We start from the raw sequence: 16443 nt of genomic DNA on the forward strand, positions 1-16443 counted from the left end.
ATGTACATATTCAAAGTAATCGTACAAGGTTGACTCACGGTGCAGCGCGCGGCTTCTAAGCTTATCCCACGTGGGAGGTCCCATCACGTCAGCATCGCGGACTTGGACTTCGGTGCATGGACCCTTGCGACTGGACTGGGAGCGCCACCAACAAAATCCTCTTCTCCATCCTCAAGGTGTGTTTTGCTGCATATCTGGCATGGAAACCATCACGTGTGGGAAGAGCATGCTGTGGTAGTAGTGACACGAATGTTCTAGGAAAGGACTTGGACCCTAGGGAACCTTACTCTATGCAGTCAAGAAGCAAGGACAATGGGCCTCCTGTCAATGTCTCGTGGCTGGAAGGTTCTCTCAGGTCAGTGACAAAAGGATCTATGCATCAGCGTTTCATCCCATTAGGAAAGCCATGGACAGGCTCTCTACTCCCTGGTCTTGGCTGTCCTGTTCCTAGAGATTGAGAAAGGGTCGAGCATCTCTGGGAGCCACATTCACTCGTCATTCGCGCTCTGCCAAGGCCCCAATTGCCCACATGGCTCGGATCCTTCCTTGGCTGCCTGTTAGTATACATACTGTGTGATCTCCAGGCGGAATCTAGGAAGCAACCCGGGTGCCCACTTAGGGTTATAGTGCTAGGTAGTCAGCACTCTCACGATACACGCAAACTTCATAGCCATGAACCTCACGGAAGAGGGGGCTCTATCGTGACAGCGAGCGGCTTCTCTGGCATCAAAGGGGTTAAGCTTTCGACTGGTCAGGCTGTGCGCATCCCTCGGCCGTAATTGCACAAATTCGCACCAGCTTCATTGATTTGACCGCGGCCCACTCGGCCCCGCCCTCCTCATTCGCCAGGCGCCCGTGACGCCGGCCAGGCCAGCGGAGCGGCCGATAAGAGATCAGGACCGGCGCCCAATCGCGACATTCGCGATTCTCTTAATTATCACGCCATCCCAACACCCTTACAGTATACGGCACCGCCATGCGACTGGCATACACTCCAGATCGACCTCAGCGCGATCTGAGGGCGCGGCCTGTCATTCTTCTGTAATCCCCGGTCTTTAAAATGACGCGCCGCAGGCTGTCCTTCCCGACCTTCTCTCTTACACCCCCGTCCCCGTCTCGCCTCCATACTTCTTCAACATGTCAAAAGTAAAAGACTTTGATGAGAAGAACCAACCGGGCTACGTGCTCGGGACAGAGGTGGACGTTTCCAGTTCTTTCGACACTATCAACGCCTTGGTGGCCGAAGGTATACAAATCGCAATTCCCATCCCGGCATGTCGCATGTTGCTGATGTTTTTCTTGTGTTTTCGGATGTGCCCGGTAGACCATGAGCACGAAATCAAGCTTCGGACGATGTCCTGGCAAAAAACTGCCTGTCTCTTGGCCGGAGACCAGGTCTGCTTAGCCATCATGGCCCAGTCGTGGTCGCTCTCGTGAGTGACCAGCTCGCTGAAAGAGCACCCGCCTTACGCCGACGAGAATCCAAAACAAAAACTAATCGTCGATGGGGACAGGGTTTTGGGATGGGTGCCCGGTATCATCACGATGGTTCTCGCGGGCGTGCTGTTCTGGATTACCTCCATCACCATGCACAAATTCATCATGAAGCACCCGCAGATCAAGGATATTTGTGAGTGGAGCAATCGGAGGCCGATGTCGAGCAACATGGGAATCCTCGGGACGCTAATATATGAATTCATGCGCAGGTGACTTTGGGTACTATGTATTCGGTCAAAGTCGAGCCGCCTATGTCTTCTCCGCGTTCATGCTGCTTGCCAACAACATCCTGCTTATTGGCTTCCACGTCTTGACGGGGGCCAAGGTGCTCAATACTCTGTCCGGTCACACTTTGTGCACGGCTGTGTTCTCGGTTATCGCGACCATTATGGGCATTGTGATGTCGGCGCCGCGAACCCTACGGCATGTCAGCTTCATGTCCATGTTTTCCTGTGAGTGCCAACGTCCCGATAACCCTAAAGCAAATAAATCTCCCTCTCTCTCTTTCCCCCTTCATGTATATACTGACAAGATATACTCTTGCCCAGCCGCTTGTATGGGAATTGCCATTCTGCTCTTCCTCGTCTTTGCCGGTATCGAGACGGCCCCGCTGTACGGCTACAATGGCGACTATCCAACTGACGGACCTGTGAAAACCTACGCATTCCCTCTGCCTGGCACAACCTGGGTGGCATGCATGAATGCTGTCCTCAACATCACCTTTCTCTGGGTCCCGCAAATCCTCTTCCCCACCTTCATCGCCGAGATGGAGCGGCCCCAGGACTTCCCCAAGGCCCTGGCCGTGCTTGCTGCAATCTCAGCAATTCTGTTCATCGTGCCACCCGCCATCGGGTTCCGCTACCTGGGCCAGTACTCCACAGCCCCGGCCTTCGGTAGTCTCGGCGTCGTCGCATACAAAAAGGCTTCCTTCGGCTTCGTGATCGTGCCGACGCTGATCATCGGCGTGATCTACGCCAACGTCACCGCCAAGTTCATCTATAGCCGCACTATGGGCAGCTCGCGACACGCCCACAGCAACACCGTCATCGGCTGGGGCGTCTGGGCCATCATCATGACCGGCATCTGGCTGCTGGCCTTCGTCTTCTCCGAGGTCGTGCCCAGTATGGGCGACTTCCTGTCGTTGCTCAGCGCTGCCTTCGATTCCTTCTTCGGCTTCATCTACTTCGCCATCGCGTACTGGCAGCTCAATCGCGGCAGCCTGTTCTCCGGCGTCAAGGCCACCACCATGACCCTCGTCAATGTATTCATCATGGTGTGTGGCCTGTTCATCCTCGGGCCAGGCCTGTACGCTGCCGTTGAGGCGATCATTGCCGACTACTCGGGCCCCACCACACCCGCGTTCACCTGCGCGAACATGGCTATCTGATCGACAGGGGGAGGGGCGACGATCAGGCCTCAAGCCTCGGCCAAGAGAAGCGCATACTTGATGGGAAGGGAGGCCTGGATGGGAGGCCTGGAAGGGAAGGGTAATCTCTGCCTCGATTGGCTAGACCCGGTTGAGTAGACCGACATTTAAGACACCCCACGTGAAAGAAACAAGCAAAAGCACAGCCCATAAATGGGGCAACCGGAAGATCGTATCCTAATACAGGCTCCGTCAACGGGCCTAAACGGAGAGAATACATGTTCCAAGCTAGCTATCCTATTGTAGTTACACATCCAAAACACACAAAAAAAAGGCTAAAACGCCCCATATTTTCTGTTTCCTCAAAAGGAAACAAAAGCCCCCTATTTGAACCCTTTCTGTCATACTCCATGCCACTGTGCCTTTCCCGTTCCTTGCTTTCACAATTTAGACGTGCGCCGCTCGAGGACTTGCAGCACGAAGTAGGCAACTACAAACCAGGTTAGAGAGAACTTCTGTTTTTCTTCCTCTTCATTATGTGGGCAATCTGAGACGAGCAGCGTAGCGTGATGCTGGGTAGATACCCGGCGCACGGCGATCAGACAAGAGGTAAATTCATTGAAATTAAGCCACTTAAGAAGTTGTACGCAATCTTTGGCGATGGGAAAAGTGGAGGGGAAGGAGAAGGGGAAGAACGATGACGAAAACGAAGATACATGGACATCAGAAGAAGAAAAAGGGAATGGTATATCATCAATAGATAAAAAGGAGTGGGTAACAAGAACAGATGCGGTGGTCCAGTCCAAAGGCCAATTATGGAGGCCGTTGTTGTCTGAGCAAGAAAAAGGAAAGCACACAAGACCAAGCTAGTGTTTTCAAAGGGGGTATATAGAATGGGTAATAGGCATCAACGGACGAGGGCCTTCGGACGCATCGAAAAGAGAAGAGGGGGATGTTGGCCAAAAATTGGCCTTGGGGGGGGTTTATTTATCGTCTCCTTTGGCTGATGGAGAGGGCGATAGGTGAGATGATCGACGGATTAAAAATTGAAAAAGGGGGGAAATGACAGAAGAAAAGAAAGAAGCAGACTGAAATAGAAAGGGGATACAATAGGGGGGATATAGATTGTTAAAGAGATAGAAAGCGAAGAGAAAGCTTGTTTTTCACTTACTGGCAGCAACAATGGCGGCGCGGCCAGCGCCAGCCTTAGCGCTTCCTCCGCCGAGGGTCAAGATGTAACGCAACCAGCCAAAGGTCACCTTGCGGCCGCTGCGGTCGAAGTCTGGAATCAGCGCGCTGGCAGCCTTGAACTTGCTCAGCTTTCCAGCGTATGGTGGGTAGCGAATGGCGAGAATCGACTCCAGCCAGCTGGGGCTGCTGGTGATGGGGCGACGGTGCACCCAGACATCGAAGCTGGAACGGCCCCGGTAGGCGCCGTTGCCGGACTCGCCGACACCGCCGAAAGGCAAGGTGGGGATGTGTAGGGCAGCGTCGTTGCAAGAGACGCCACCAGAACGGGTCGAGGAGAGAACTGTTTCAATAGCGTTAGAATAGAGCGTTGGGCGTAGAGTCCGGCGAAAAGGCAGATCGAAACTTACTTTTGTTAATATCAGCCTTGGAGCCGAAGGGGTACAGTCCCAATGGAGTGCTCTGGACACCATTGGCCAGGTTGATAGCCTCATCCAGATCCTCAACCGGCAGGATAGTGATGAAGGGGCCGAAGCTCTCTTCTACACACAGCGAGTCCTCCACGGAGTCCACTTGAATAACAGTAGGCTCAATGAAGAGCTCCTTCTCATCCATGGTGCCACCAAGCAGAATCTTGCCCTTCGAGTTGTCTAGCATAGACTTGAGGCGCTGGAAGTGGCCCTCGTTAACGATACGTGAGTAATCGGGCGACGCCTTCGCGCCCTTGGGGAAAAATTCCTGGTAGGCCTTCTTGAATTCCTCCACGACCTTGGTCACCAGCGACTTGTCGACAAGCAGGTAGTTCTGAGAGGTGCAGACCTGGCCGGCATTCAAAGTCTTGCCCCAGAGCATGCGGCGTGCAACCAAGCGCGGGTCCGCGTTCTTGGTGACAATGGCCGGGTTAATACCGCCCAGCTCGAGGACGACTGGGGTCAGGTGCGGCGCGGCAGCCTTAGCAATAATGCGGCCGACATTGGCACCACCAGTGAAGAAGATCTTGTCCCAGCGTTCGGCCAGCAAGGCTTGTGTCTCAGACACGCCACCCTGGATCATGGTGTAGCAAGAGGGGTCGAGGGAGGCCTCGACGATCTTCTGCATCACGGCAGCACTACGAGGCGCATTCTCGCTAGGCTTGATGACAACAGTGTTACCCGCCGCGATGGCACCGATGACAGGGCCCATCGTCAGCTGGAAAGGAAAGTTAAAAGCACTATATCAGAGGAGGGAGGGTTTAGCTTCTGCGTTCTTGCTTCCTTGGAATTGGGCAGTCCGTACCCGATAACTAGCACACAGCCGAGCGGGTCCTTTCTGATCTTGGGACTCATAAACTTGTACGAGAGTTCAATATCGGGGGCTTTCTCGTCCTTGACCCATTTGTGCAAGTTGCGGGTCGTGAACACAATATCGTTCAGCATCCATCCGCTCTCCGCGACCTCGGTCTCGAATCGCGGCTTGCCCAGGTCCTGGGCGCAGGCCTCCACGATTTCCTCCTCATGGTCTTTGATCCTAGATAGAACGTTAGAGTCCTCATTTCTTGTCGTATTTCGATAATCGGGTCTCAGTGGAGGGGAAGCACGGGGCTCAACTCACGCCCAGTAGAGCTTACGAAGCTGGACGAGGCGGAACTCGACGTCGCGGGTCTTATGCTCCAGGAACGTCTTCTTCAAGGTGGACACGCGGGCTGGAATGTCCTCGAGCGAGGTAAACTGCAGGTCGGGGAGTTGAACGCCCATGTTGAAAAGAGATGGGAGTTGAATAGTTCGGATAATAGAACTAAGCTTGACGTCAGGCAGAGAGGATGGGGGGAGCACCCTTAAAAGTAGTGAGGTGGGCTCCGACCTCCGGGTCTCCCCCGCTCGGCCCCTTGGATTAGCCCGAAAACCACATGGAAGTGTCGATCCTCCTTTCTGCAATACATTTACTCCTTTCCCACTGCCCCTCCGAATACCAAGAATGGCACCACAGAGTGTTTTTTTGGAGCGGAGATTGGCAATCTGTAACAGTCCTCGCTCCTGGCATGGGATGTTGGACTTCGTCCTCTTCAACCTTGAATGTTTGTCACGACAGGGTTCATTATTTGCATGAGGTTTTGACTGTCCGACCGACGCTAGCATCTGCACCCGAGCTTCTTCAGCCGCGGCTTCACACGGCCCCACTTGATTGGCGCCGTTGCTCCTTATTTTGGACTCCGGACGCTGTGCAACAGGAAAACGTCTGGATGCTGATCGTGCTACTCATAAAGTCCGTCTACTGTCTATGCGAAGCCCCGCGCGTCGATGACTTGCCGCGGGCGCACCAGAGAAATTATACCAGAGACAATGGTTCAAGCCAGAAGAAAAAAATCGATTATGCGCAAGTTTTTCCAACAAATGCAAAGAACACTCGGCGCACCTCCACATCAGGAGGCTCCACCGACGGGAATCAGGTCAAAAAGAGGAAAGAGAGAAATATGCCAAGAAAATGAGAAAATCACCGCCATGATCCCAACAGATATACAACCCGTTCCGGGAAATCCGTCAGCCCATAGGCCCATCAGCGTGTCATTCAAAACGCTCTCTATTTGAACTGATCCTCCGTGACGCCCTTGCCCATGGCTGCCGTGCTGCTCACGCCGCCCGACACCATCTTCAGCAGGTTGTCAACGTAGTTAGCACCGCTCCACTTCTGGTGGGTGACAACGTCGACACCCTGCTCCATCTCAGGCTCCTGGACCAGCTCGCCGTAGGCGCGCATGCCGCTCTGCGAGTACGCCTTGGCAAATTGGTGCGAGATGAGCGCGGTCGTGTGCAGACCGGCCAGCGTGATGAACTGCCAGCAGTAACCCAGCTGACCCAGACGCTTGATGTAGGTCTCCTGCTCATCACGGGGCATGGCCTTCTTCCAGTTGAACGAGGGAGACAGATTGTAGGCGAGCCTGGAGAGAGAAAAATAGATTAGCGACCGTGGGATAAGGAAGAAGGAGAGGACAGGGGATTCAATGGCTTACTTCTGCTCGGGCCACACGGCGTGCACGCCGTCGGCAAACTCCTTGGCCTGCTTGTAGTCAGGCAGCTTGCTCTCCATCCAGATAAGGTCGGCGAAGGGAGCATAAGCCACAGCGCGGTTGACGGCGCACTGGGTGCCACCCTGGTAGCGGTAGTAGCCCTCGCGGGTGCGGGGCGCATCCCAGTTCCAGTAGATGTCAACCCCGGTAATGCCCTTGGCAATGGCGCGGGCCTCGCTATTGCTCTTGCCCTTGACGGCCTTGAGGTACTGCTCCGCAAGGCCCTTCTTGTCAGCGTGGACGCCCGAGTTGATCGAGTCGATCACAGCATCGTTGAATAGCTTCAGGCCAGCCTGAGCGGTCCACTGGTCCTCAATGGCCTGGAGATCCGCACCGTTTTTACCGGCCTGCTCGGCGGCGACCATGAGATCGTTCAAAGACTGGAGGTTGGGGTTAGTTGCGCCAACAATGAAGGCATGGTCGCGGTGGTCGATGGTGGACGTGATGAGGGTAGCAGCCTCGGAGTCAGTACGGGCAATGGCCAAGAGATCCGTGCCCATGATATCGGCCTGGGCACGAATGGCCACCAGGCGGTTGATGTGCTCGCTAATCGGAACCAGCACCTTGCCGGCCATGTGGCCGCACTTCTTGGTCCCAGGAGCCTGGTCTTCGATGTGAATACCCGCGGCACCGCGCTCCACAAACAGCTTGGTCAGCTTCATCACGGCAGTCAGGCCGCCATGGCCAGTGTCGGCATCCGCGATAATGGGCCGCAAGTAGTCGACATTGGCAACCTTGGAGCGTTGGTCCTTAGGGGTGGTGAGACGCTCCTCACGTTGTTTCCGGTCGTGGAACAGCTGGGCCATGAACAGCTGGTTGACCTTCCGAGGCACCGTGTCCTGCAATGGTTGGTGGTCAGCATCCACCTCCTCCAGTTGCGACAATTCGGTATCTCCGTATTTCAAAGTGGATTCAACGTACCATCGGATAGTCTGCAAGATCGGGAGAGGGCTCGTCGGTCGACGACGCAGTAGAGGAACTCTGCCAGCCCGAAACATAGATGGTGTCCAGGAACTTGCACATCTGGGTGATCATGGTGGGCTCGAGACAGCCGTAGGTGTAGCTAGCCTGCTTGGTCTATACCATCTGGAGTGAGTATATGATATGCGTAGATCGTATTTACCATCATGGGTATACATCCCCGCTCGCGGTCTGTACATACCTGCCAATTGTTCTCTAGGGTACCCCAAAGCTTCTTGGCCTGGACGGCCGACGGGTACTCGATTTTGAGGTTGCCACGCTTCGCAACGATCTGCTCAGCCGTGAACGGGCGCTTGGTGAAGCGCCACCGTGAATCCTTCCACCAGTTCTTCACGGCCTGAACCTCCTCCGCATACTGGCGGTCTTCATCCTCGTGTAGGCCCATGATGCAATTGGGGGTATATAGAATACAAGAGGGACAGGTAAGTATGGTTGAACCAAAAAAAAAGTAATATATATTCACACGAGCACAGGGCACGTAGCGTCGAGGCAGTTCACTGCACGTTTCCTGACGAGAGACAAATAGACAAGAGTACTCGAACAGGGAGTATGAAAAGAGAGGAGAGAGGAGAGTGTCGCCCAAAAAGCACAAGCACAGGATATGAAATAATAATCAAAAGTTTCAATCACAAGCCAGAAGGAAAACCCGGGGTACTTATTCCTTTTGCGAATGCGTCACAATCCAGCGGTCGGTAAACGCTCGGCTCACCGGGTCATAGGCTGAGTGCCCCAAACCCTGGAAGCCTAGGCAATCCCGTACAGAAACGCATCAGCTCGACCAATGTTCAGGGACGATGCTCCGAAAGGCGGAAGGCGGGTGCGGTGGTTCGGAAGAGAGGATCCAGGCTCTGGAGATCCTCGGTCTAATGGACGACTAGGCTCGGCGCTCGTCGAACTTCCCATCGCCCTTTCGGTCCCCCCCCTCGCACGCTTCCCACTGCAGAACATAGGGTTGTTTTCTATCGGCATCTCATCGGAGCATATTCAAGACGTTATTCCTGCTCATTTGACCTTCTATTTCGTCGAGAATGCGCGTATTGAAGGATGCGAAAGAGTCGGGATTGGGACGGCAAGATGACGTCGTGGGACACATGCATCGGTTACGTGACAATACAGACAAGACCCCAAAAAGCTACTTTCACATGCGGTTGAACCCGGCCCTTCAGGATAAGCAAATGTGCCCCAGAAGACGCGATAGTCGTTCTTCAGGTCGTGTGATCGATTCAATTTAATGTCCGCTATCGGTCTCTCTCTCTTTCTCCCCCTTTCCCTTGCTGCGCTGTAGAGGTAGACAGAGCACTGGAAGCGATGGGGGGCGGCAGTGGCAAGTCTGAGTCATCCATACAGTCGTGTTCTGCCCCGGTATTCAGCACATCTCCACCGCGCATCGTTCAAGGTTGGTCTGAACGTAAGAACCCGAGTGTGTCCAACATTTAGCGTTCGATCACATTGGGAGAACGTTTTGCCCCGGGCCCTGCGACTTTCGTTTCTCCGTCTGACTTTGCACGTCGTTGGATGGACTCGAATCAGAACTCTCATTGATCTCCACTCCACCAATGCCCCAGCCTCTCTTTGCAGGTCCCCCCTGAACGGCACAATACTTCAATCCTGGATGTCCTGAAACGGTTCTTGAAATCACACGAAGTCAAATCGGAAGCACTGACGCCTTTGCGCAGCCTACCCACGCATGTAGTTGATGTTTAGCCAATCGACCCGAAGAGCACTGAAATGACTCAAACTAAACCATATTAGTTGGACCTCGGCTCAAAATGTCCAGTATCAAACCCACCGTAACACAACCCTGGCAGACAAGAACCTGCCAAGTGACCCCCCTCTTAGTTCGAGTAAGACTCCGTATGCTCTGGACAGAAGAGGATTACTCACCCATCTGCTGTGAGCTTCACTCTCGGCGATTCCCATAGGATGCCGACGCCGAGATGTGCTTAAGGTTATCTGTGCAGTAACCACAAATGTAGACGTCAACGTCAACCCTGAGATCTATATCTGAAACTGCCTACACACTATGAAAAAAAAAAAAAAAAAAAACGAAGATCCAAAACGCCCGCAACCAACTGCAAGATTCCTGAAAAGAAAAAGCTGTACTGTGTACCCCTGACGTATTTCAGCGCTTGCATCGCCGCTCACGAGAATAACCTCGGGTAATCCAGGGTGCCAACAGCTCCCGCACCCGCGTAATTGTCGACTTGGAAGCTTCGGGGCCCCGACTACATTGCGGAGGTCCGAAGATGGTGTCGCACATAATTCGGGATCCCCTGGCCCCTTTCGGACGCTGGCCGGAATATGCGTCAGCATGCCGAACGGTGCCGAGTTATTTTCGCTGGGACTCAGCCGTTCCTGAGGGGTTTTGGGCAGACTCCCAAGAAAACTTGGATGCGGGGAGTATGCGGGTCTGATCTATCTGGATTCGGAACGGAGTGCATTTCCAAATCGAAAGGAGTCAAATTGAATCGTCCCGAAGCTAGACTAACAAAATAATAATTGGACGGCCCATGACCTACTTGTAGACCAGGACCAGTGCTTTGACATCCAACCGGGGAGTCGAGAACAACCGGATACCCTCTTTACGACAGTGTACACCACAGGTGCTTTGCCAAATAGCCTCCCAAAAGAACTCAAAACTGGTCCAGCCCATAATGCCCGTTTCTACTTTTTTCTCTTCTTCGTCTTCTTCCTCTTCCTTCTTGTCGGCGATCTCTATCCAGTACATACAGAAACGAGGATGTACATTGCATAAATCCAACTAATACGCATTCTGGGCATCAACAGCCTTTCGGTAGGTGTCATAAGGCGTGATAGCCCCCAACGCACGCCTCATATGCGCGTTCAGGATCTCCAGTCCGTAGACGTAACTGGCATTCACCCAGCCAAATCTACAGAAAGTCCAAAATTAGCACACGATTCTTCTGCAACAGCAATGACAACATGCAAACTTACCCTTCACGCGGCGCGCCCTTGAAATCAGTTCCCTGGTTACCGTACTCGGCATCGACGCGGTGCGGATCAATCGGTCGCGTGACATCATACTTCTCGACCACTACACCGTTGAAATCAACAAAGGCTTTCGTGATCATGTACAGCCACTTGTATGCCAGCCGCTCCGCCTCCTCTTGGTAACCGTACCGCAGAAATGCTGTCCACGCGAGCATCTGCTGCGGCGCCCAGCCGTAGGGGTAATCCCACTGCCGATTCGGGCGCTCCAAACTCACCGCACCACGCGACTCCTCCGTGCCCGAGACCAGGCCGCCGAAGTTTTCGAACCGCGGCAGCGCCTTGGACACCATCTCGGCAGCCTGCGCGGGCGATGCGAGCCCAGCCCACATCGCCCAGAAGGTGGTGGCGGTCTCATAGTCTGTGCGCTCGTGCTTGGCTGTGTCGTAGTCGAAGAACATGCCCTTCTCCGCGTCCCAGAGGTACTGGTCCATGCGCTGCTTGCGCTTGCGCGCGCGTCGGTCCCACACGGAGGAAGACTCGGTCTCGATATTCTGTGTGGCAGGAGTGCGGAACTCCTCTGGGATCTCAAGTCGGTCGTTGAAGTGGATGCGGATGATGCGCGCGATGTCCACCTCGTACTTGTAGAGGAGGGAGTTGAGATCGACTGTGGCGAGGTTCGCGCAGACATGCTCAAGTCGGTAGCTGGTGTCGTGGCCGGACTCGCGTACGGCTCGGTCATGCAAGAAGTACTCGTCGAGCTCTGGCTCGACGACTGTCCGGGTGTTGTAGGCCCGCACGAATTGCTCGAATGTCATGCCGTGCTTCTCGGCGTACGGCATGAGGATGTGCGTGAAGTGAGTCGGCTCCGTCTCGGGAGGGACGCCCCAGCCCTCGGGCCGATATCTCGAGAGGCCCGTTACGGGGTCAAGGCGAGGCTCCGAAACCCAGACGCTATGATACTCCTTGATCGCGGCGAGAACAGCGTTTCGCAGGAACTCCTTGGAGTCTGGTTCGTTCTTGATCCGCTCGTAGACGCGCAGAGCCATGTCTGTCAGGAATGGCGGTTGAGACCGAGTGAGATAGTAGGAGCGATTGGCGTTGAGGATCTTCCCATAGTGCTTGATGCAGAAGCAGAAGTTGACGACCATGCCCTTGGCAAGGTCAACCCGGTCACTCACAAGCAGACCCAGCGACTCCATATAGCTATCCCAACCGTAAAGCTCGTTAAACCGACCTCCGGGCACGACAAACGGCACACCGTAGAACTCTTCCTTCATGGTGGCCTCATCAAGCTTTGTCTCCATTGCCAAGGCCAGCAGTCCAGGCTTGTCAACAAGCGACATGACATAGTCGGGAGTAATGTTCGCTTCCAGCAGTTGCACATCCAGGCGAAGCTCCGGATGCTCCTTGGCGATCCTGGTGTAGTATTCAAATTGCTCGGGAGCTCCGGGTGGAATATAGATGCGAGGTCGGGGATCCGCGGTCCAATCCTTAGGATCCCGGCCGGCCACTTCAATATTGGAGCCATCGATTCGTCTTGTGAGTGCTTTCCAAAACGAGTTCTTAATGAGACGGTTGAGCCGGGCGACAGGGTTTTCGCTCAGACGAGCTTCGTCGAGAATGACGTGCTTACGACCATAATCTTTTGCAATCGTAAGTTCTTGCAGCAGATTTGAAAGCATATAGGTACCGCGCACATCGACTCGGTTATATCCAGACGATGCCGCCGTTCCGACCGAGAGTACCTATCGCCGTTAGCGTTTGGTGCTTTCGGGTTTGCTTGTGACCAAACTTACTTTGGGTCCAACATCCTCGATCGTGATCTGCATGTTCTTGTCGGTGTCTTCCTGTCTTAGCAGGGCCTCGAGAGTGTCGTCCACTTCAATAAGGAACTTGCGGGGATGTGCCGTCGACTCATCTGGCGCACATTGTTAGATAGCTTTACATAGATAATCCAAGTTCAGGGGGAATAGTACCGTGACTGCCTCGCCTTGATGGCAGGGTCAGGAATTCGTGTATGTTTTCGCGACTATATTCTTTCAAGCTCTGTTTACCCGCAGAAAGTGAGTAGGGTGGTCGATCGATCCGCGGGGTTCCCGCACGAGCAGTGTGGCTGCTTACCGTTGAAAAGGCACGTCTGCGGTCACGGATTCTTGCCAGGGAGTCTTCCTCACCATAGTAGATATCCGGGTGAGAGAAGGGATCGAGGGAGGGAGCCCGCTGGTGCTCTCCATTTGACGAGCTCATGGTCTGTGGCAGGCGAGGGGGGAAAGGGAGGCGCAATCGAAACTTTGACCTGTGCGAAAAGTAAGGCGGCGGTGTGACTGTCCACACCGACTTCCCTGGAGTCTAATAGGGGGTGACAGCACCAGATGGTGCAACGACACAAATCTCTGATATCCGAGCTGACGAGTAGTCGACGCTCCGAGGGGGACAGCCGATATGGAGTACAAAATGGGTTGATCTGATCGAATCGGATCTGAGGATCGGCGGAAGGACAGGGGGGGGGGATCTGGCTCGTGAAACGAGACAGTCTTAAATGCAGTGAAACAGGGTATTCAACAAGGTGTTTGGGTCTAATGAAGTATGAAAAGAGTCTGTTTGAATCTGATGTGGACGAGGGCCGGATGATCTTTGGGTAATGACGGCATGCGAACGATGATGTCGCCGCTCCACTTGCGTTCCAGGTTGCCTCCGATAAGACAATGATAACGGCGGGCGTTTACTCTCGAGTACTCTCATGGGGCCAGGCGCCCCCGACTCTGTTGGCGAGGCTGAAACTACTGTGAAACTCAGGCCCGTACAGCTCGGAATATTCGCATGGCATCTACGATGAAAAACCACAGGGATAATTTGAATCCGAAAGTCCTTAGTGGGAAAGAGCGGTGGGCTTTCTCCACGCTGTCGAAGGTTCAATGTCCGCGCCGAGATCCAGAAATTGACCAGCTATTTTTGATGGGAAAAGGAGCAGAAAAGGAGCAGATTGGCTTGATAAAGAGATCTCTACAAAAATATAATTGACACACAGTTTACCTGATCGAAGGCCAGCACACCCAGCGCACCTTCATTTAGAGTTTAGCTGCAATCGCACTGCCACCATCCACGGTGATGGTTGCGCCGTTTATAAAAGCGCCCGCGCGACTGCTGAGGAATAAACAGGCGCCAGCGACATCTTGTGGAGTGCCAATACGTCCCAGAGGAACACCAGCCTTGATAGCCTCGCCAAAAGACTTCAGGGTGGCCGCCATCATCTTGCTCTCGAAGGGACCACAGGCCAAGGTGTTCGAACTGTGAGATACATATCGATTAGTCGCTGCAAACCCCTAAACTCAACCACAATAGATGCCTTACGTGATATTGCGCCTGCCTAAGTGGTTGGCGAGCACCCGGCTAAGGTGGTGTAAGCCAGCCTTGCTGGAACTGTAGGCAAAGGTCTCGAGCGAGGGAACACGGAGGCCGTCAATGCTGCCAATGTTGATGATGCGAGCCGGGTCATTCGGAGCAGACGCCTTTTCCAGGAGCGGAGTGACGAGCTGAGTCAGATCAAAAACACGGTGGAGATTCAAGGTGAGGACGCGGGTGAAGGCCTGAGTGGGATACTCGTCGTAGGGAGCGCCCCAGTTTGAACCGGAGTTGTTGACGAGGACGTGAAGCTCTGCAGTGCGATTTCCATCGAGTTAGTTAAACACATCCCTAAGCTTTTTTTTCACTCCCTTGGCACTGGTTATGACTGACTGCTTTCACGCTTGCCAAGCTCCTCGGCCAGTTTCTTGATGTCGTCGTACTTGTAGAAGTCGGCGGGGATCGCGTGCGCCGTGCCTTTGCCAAGCGCATTGAGTTCGCTGACAGCCTGCTCGCACGCCTTTGCATCGCGAGAGGAGATATAAACCGTGGCACCGTTGGTCACATAGCCTTCCGAAATCATGCGACCGATACCTTTGGCTCCGCCGGTGACCAGCACCACCTTGCCCTGTAGGAAGAATGAGTTAACTGGGAATTTCAAATTGGGGCGACCAAGTGGATTCCTACCTTAACATTGAAAAGACTTTCGGAATCCATGGCTGCCAATATAGACTTCTGGAAGGATGATCTAGATTGCAGGCGTGGACCCTTGCTCTTATTAACCCCGTAGCTTCCCCGGCACACCCCAAATACTACTACATACCCGAACTGACCGAGCGGGCGAGCCGAGGCTCGCCGGGTCCCAGGTTTATCCGGAGGGCAGGGAGCTATTCCTAATTGGGCCGGTAACTAGGGCAGCGCCATCAGGGTTTCGCGGGGCGACTCTACATTTCGAGGTCGGGATAGATACTGTCGGGCCGGCCGTCTGTTTTCCGTCATAAACTTGCATTTCCTTCGGGTCATTGTTTTTTGTTTTCCTTAGAACGTGGTTTGGGTCTTCCTCCGCACCATGGATGAGCTTCTGGCCAAGCATCGCAAGGAGCAAAAGGACTTGCAAGGGCGCATCACCCAGAAGAAAAAGGGCGCCACAAAGAAGACCCGCAAAGGTGTCAACGATGATTGCGAACGAATGCAGCGTGAGCTCACCGAAAAGCAGCAATTGGAGATTGCCGAGCTGAACGGCGAGTCTACGGACCCGGCTGCCGCTCTCGAAGATCTTAGCCTCGAGGATCAGACGCCAGCTAATGGCGAATCGAATGAGGACCAGACCGATTCAGCCACGACACCTATACCGCAAGCCCCTGAATCGACTCCAGCAAATGTTTCAGGCGAATTAACTCCCCGTTCTAAGAAACCGAACCGCCAAAAGGCTCGCCTTGCCCGTCGTGCGGCTGAACAAGAGGCCGCTTCCGCCGCCGCCGCCGAAGAGGCCGCCAACCAAACGAATTACAGAGGGAATGAGCAGGAGGTGATGAACGCTGTCTTCAAGAAACTTGGGCTAAAAGAAGTGGAAGTGACTCCGGATGGTCACTGTCTCTACTCTGCAATTGCCAAACAACTAGACGACTCCGGAGTCGGTTTGCGGCCGGACCCAAGCCGAATCGTGCTCCAGCCGACCACGCAATCACGGATCGACACCGTCGCCTCACCACAGCATGATGGATACCGCGCTGTCCGTGCCGTGACAGCTGACTTTATCGTGGAGCACAAGGAGGATTTTGAAGCCTTTATGGAGGAACCGCTGGATGTATATACACGGAAGATCAAGCTCACGGCCGAATGGGGCGGCCAGCTGGAGCTCCAGGCGATTGCCCGGGCCTACGGCGTGGACATCAACGTGGTACAAAGTGATGGACGCATGGAAAAAATTGAGTGTGGCGACATGGACAGCTTTGAGGAGGAGGAACAGCGCAAGCGTGTCGTCTGGCTCGCATACTACCGGCATTCTTACGGGCTCGGTGAGCATTACAATGCTCTGTTCAAGCAGCCGTGAGGTTGCCTCTCAATTTATGAA

The 16443-nt window shown here is 54.1% G+C and overlaps 8 protein-coding genes across 8 annotated transcripts; 3 read left to right on the plus strand and 5 right to left on the minus strand.

Annotated features, from left to right (window-relative positions):
* Window positions 1–1074: 1074 nt before the first annotated feature.
* N7462_007897 (uncharacterized protein) lies at window positions 1075–2884 on the plus strand (the record flags this gene model as incomplete). The annotated part of the gene is made up of 4 exons (XM_057079615.1): window positions 1075–1433; window positions 1515–1630; window positions 1707–1949; window positions 2046–2884. Coding segments are annotated over 4 exons (1557 nt in total), but the record flags the coding sequence as incomplete, so codon positions are not given.
* A 1142-nt stretch (window positions 2885–4026) lies between these two features.
* Window positions 4027–5784, minus strand: N7462_007898 (hexadecenal dehydrogenase; the record flags this gene model as incomplete). The annotated part of the gene is made up of 4 exons (XM_057079616.1): window positions 4027–4394; window positions 4462–5261; window positions 5327–5557; window positions 5642–5784. 4 exons carry the CDS (start codon window positions 5782–5784, stop codon window positions 4027–4029), a joined length of 1542 nt encoding a protein of 513 aa, XP_056932286.1.
* Window positions 5785–6607: 823 nt separating this feature from the next.
* N7462_007899 (isocitrate lyase 1) lies at window positions 6608–8460 on the minus strand (the record flags this gene model as incomplete). Its single annotated transcript, XM_057079617.1, has 4 exons — window positions 6608–6965; window positions 7038–7933; window positions 8016–8171; window positions 8257–8460. The coding sequence occupies 4 exons, from the start codon at window positions 8458–8460 to the stop codon at window positions 6608–6610; spliced, it is 1614 nt and encodes a 537-aa protein (XP_056932287.1).
* A 396-nt stretch (window positions 8461–8856) lies between these two features.
* N7462_007900 (uncharacterized protein) lies at window positions 8857–9153 on the plus strand (the record flags this gene model as incomplete). The annotated part of the gene is made up of 1 exon (XM_057079618.1): window positions 8857–9153. One exon carries the CDS (start codon window positions 8857–8859, stop codon window positions 9151–9153), a length of 297 nt encoding a protein of 98 aa, XP_056932288.1.
* A 1437-nt stretch (window positions 9154–10590) lies between these two features.
* Window positions 10591–10803, minus strand: N7462_007901 (uncharacterized protein; the record flags this gene model as incomplete). Its single annotated transcript, XM_057079619.1, has 1 exon — window positions 10591–10803. One exon carries the CDS (start codon window positions 10801–10803, stop codon window positions 10591–10593), a length of 213 nt encoding a protein of 70 aa, XP_056932289.1.
* A 33-nt stretch (window positions 10804–10836) lies between these two features.
* Window positions 10837–13274, minus strand: N7462_007902 (alpha,alpha-trehalase; the record flags this gene model as incomplete). Its single annotated transcript, XM_057079620.1, has 4 exons — window positions 10837–10966; window positions 11031–12772; window positions 12824–12945; window positions 13082–13274. 4 exons carry the CDS (start codon window positions 13272–13274, stop codon window positions 10837–10839), a joined length of 2187 nt encoding a protein of 728 aa, XP_056932290.1.
* Window positions 13275–14095: 821 nt separating this feature from the next.
* N7462_007903 (short chain dehydrogenase/reductase family) lies at window positions 14096–15086 on the minus strand (the record flags this gene model as incomplete). The annotated part of the gene is made up of 4 exons (XM_057079621.1): window positions 14096–14315; window positions 14379–14682; window positions 14763–14997; window positions 15057–15086. The coding sequence occupies 4 exons, from the start codon at window positions 15084–15086 to the stop codon at window positions 14096–14098; spliced, it is 789 nt and encodes a 262-aa protein (XP_056932291.1).
* A 352-nt stretch (window positions 15087–15438) lies between these two features.
* N7462_007904 (deubiquitinase OTU2) lies at window positions 15439–16422 on the plus strand (the record flags this gene model as incomplete). Its single annotated transcript, XM_057079622.1, has 1 exon — window positions 15439–16422. The coding sequence occupies one exon, from the start codon at window positions 15439–15441 to the stop codon at window positions 16420–16422; it is 984 nt and encodes a 327-aa protein (XP_056932292.1).
* Window positions 16423–16443: the final 21 nt, after the last annotated feature.

This window comes from Penicillium macrosclerotiorum (genome assembly GCF_028827735.1).
Source record: "Penicillium macrosclerotiorum strain IBT 26536 chromosome Unknown utg000007l_segment0_segment0, whole genome shotgun sequence".
Classification (NCBI taxonomy): domain Eukaryota; kingdom Fungi; phylum Ascomycota; class Eurotiomycetes; order Eurotiales; family Aspergillaceae; genus Penicillium; species Penicillium macrosclerotiorum.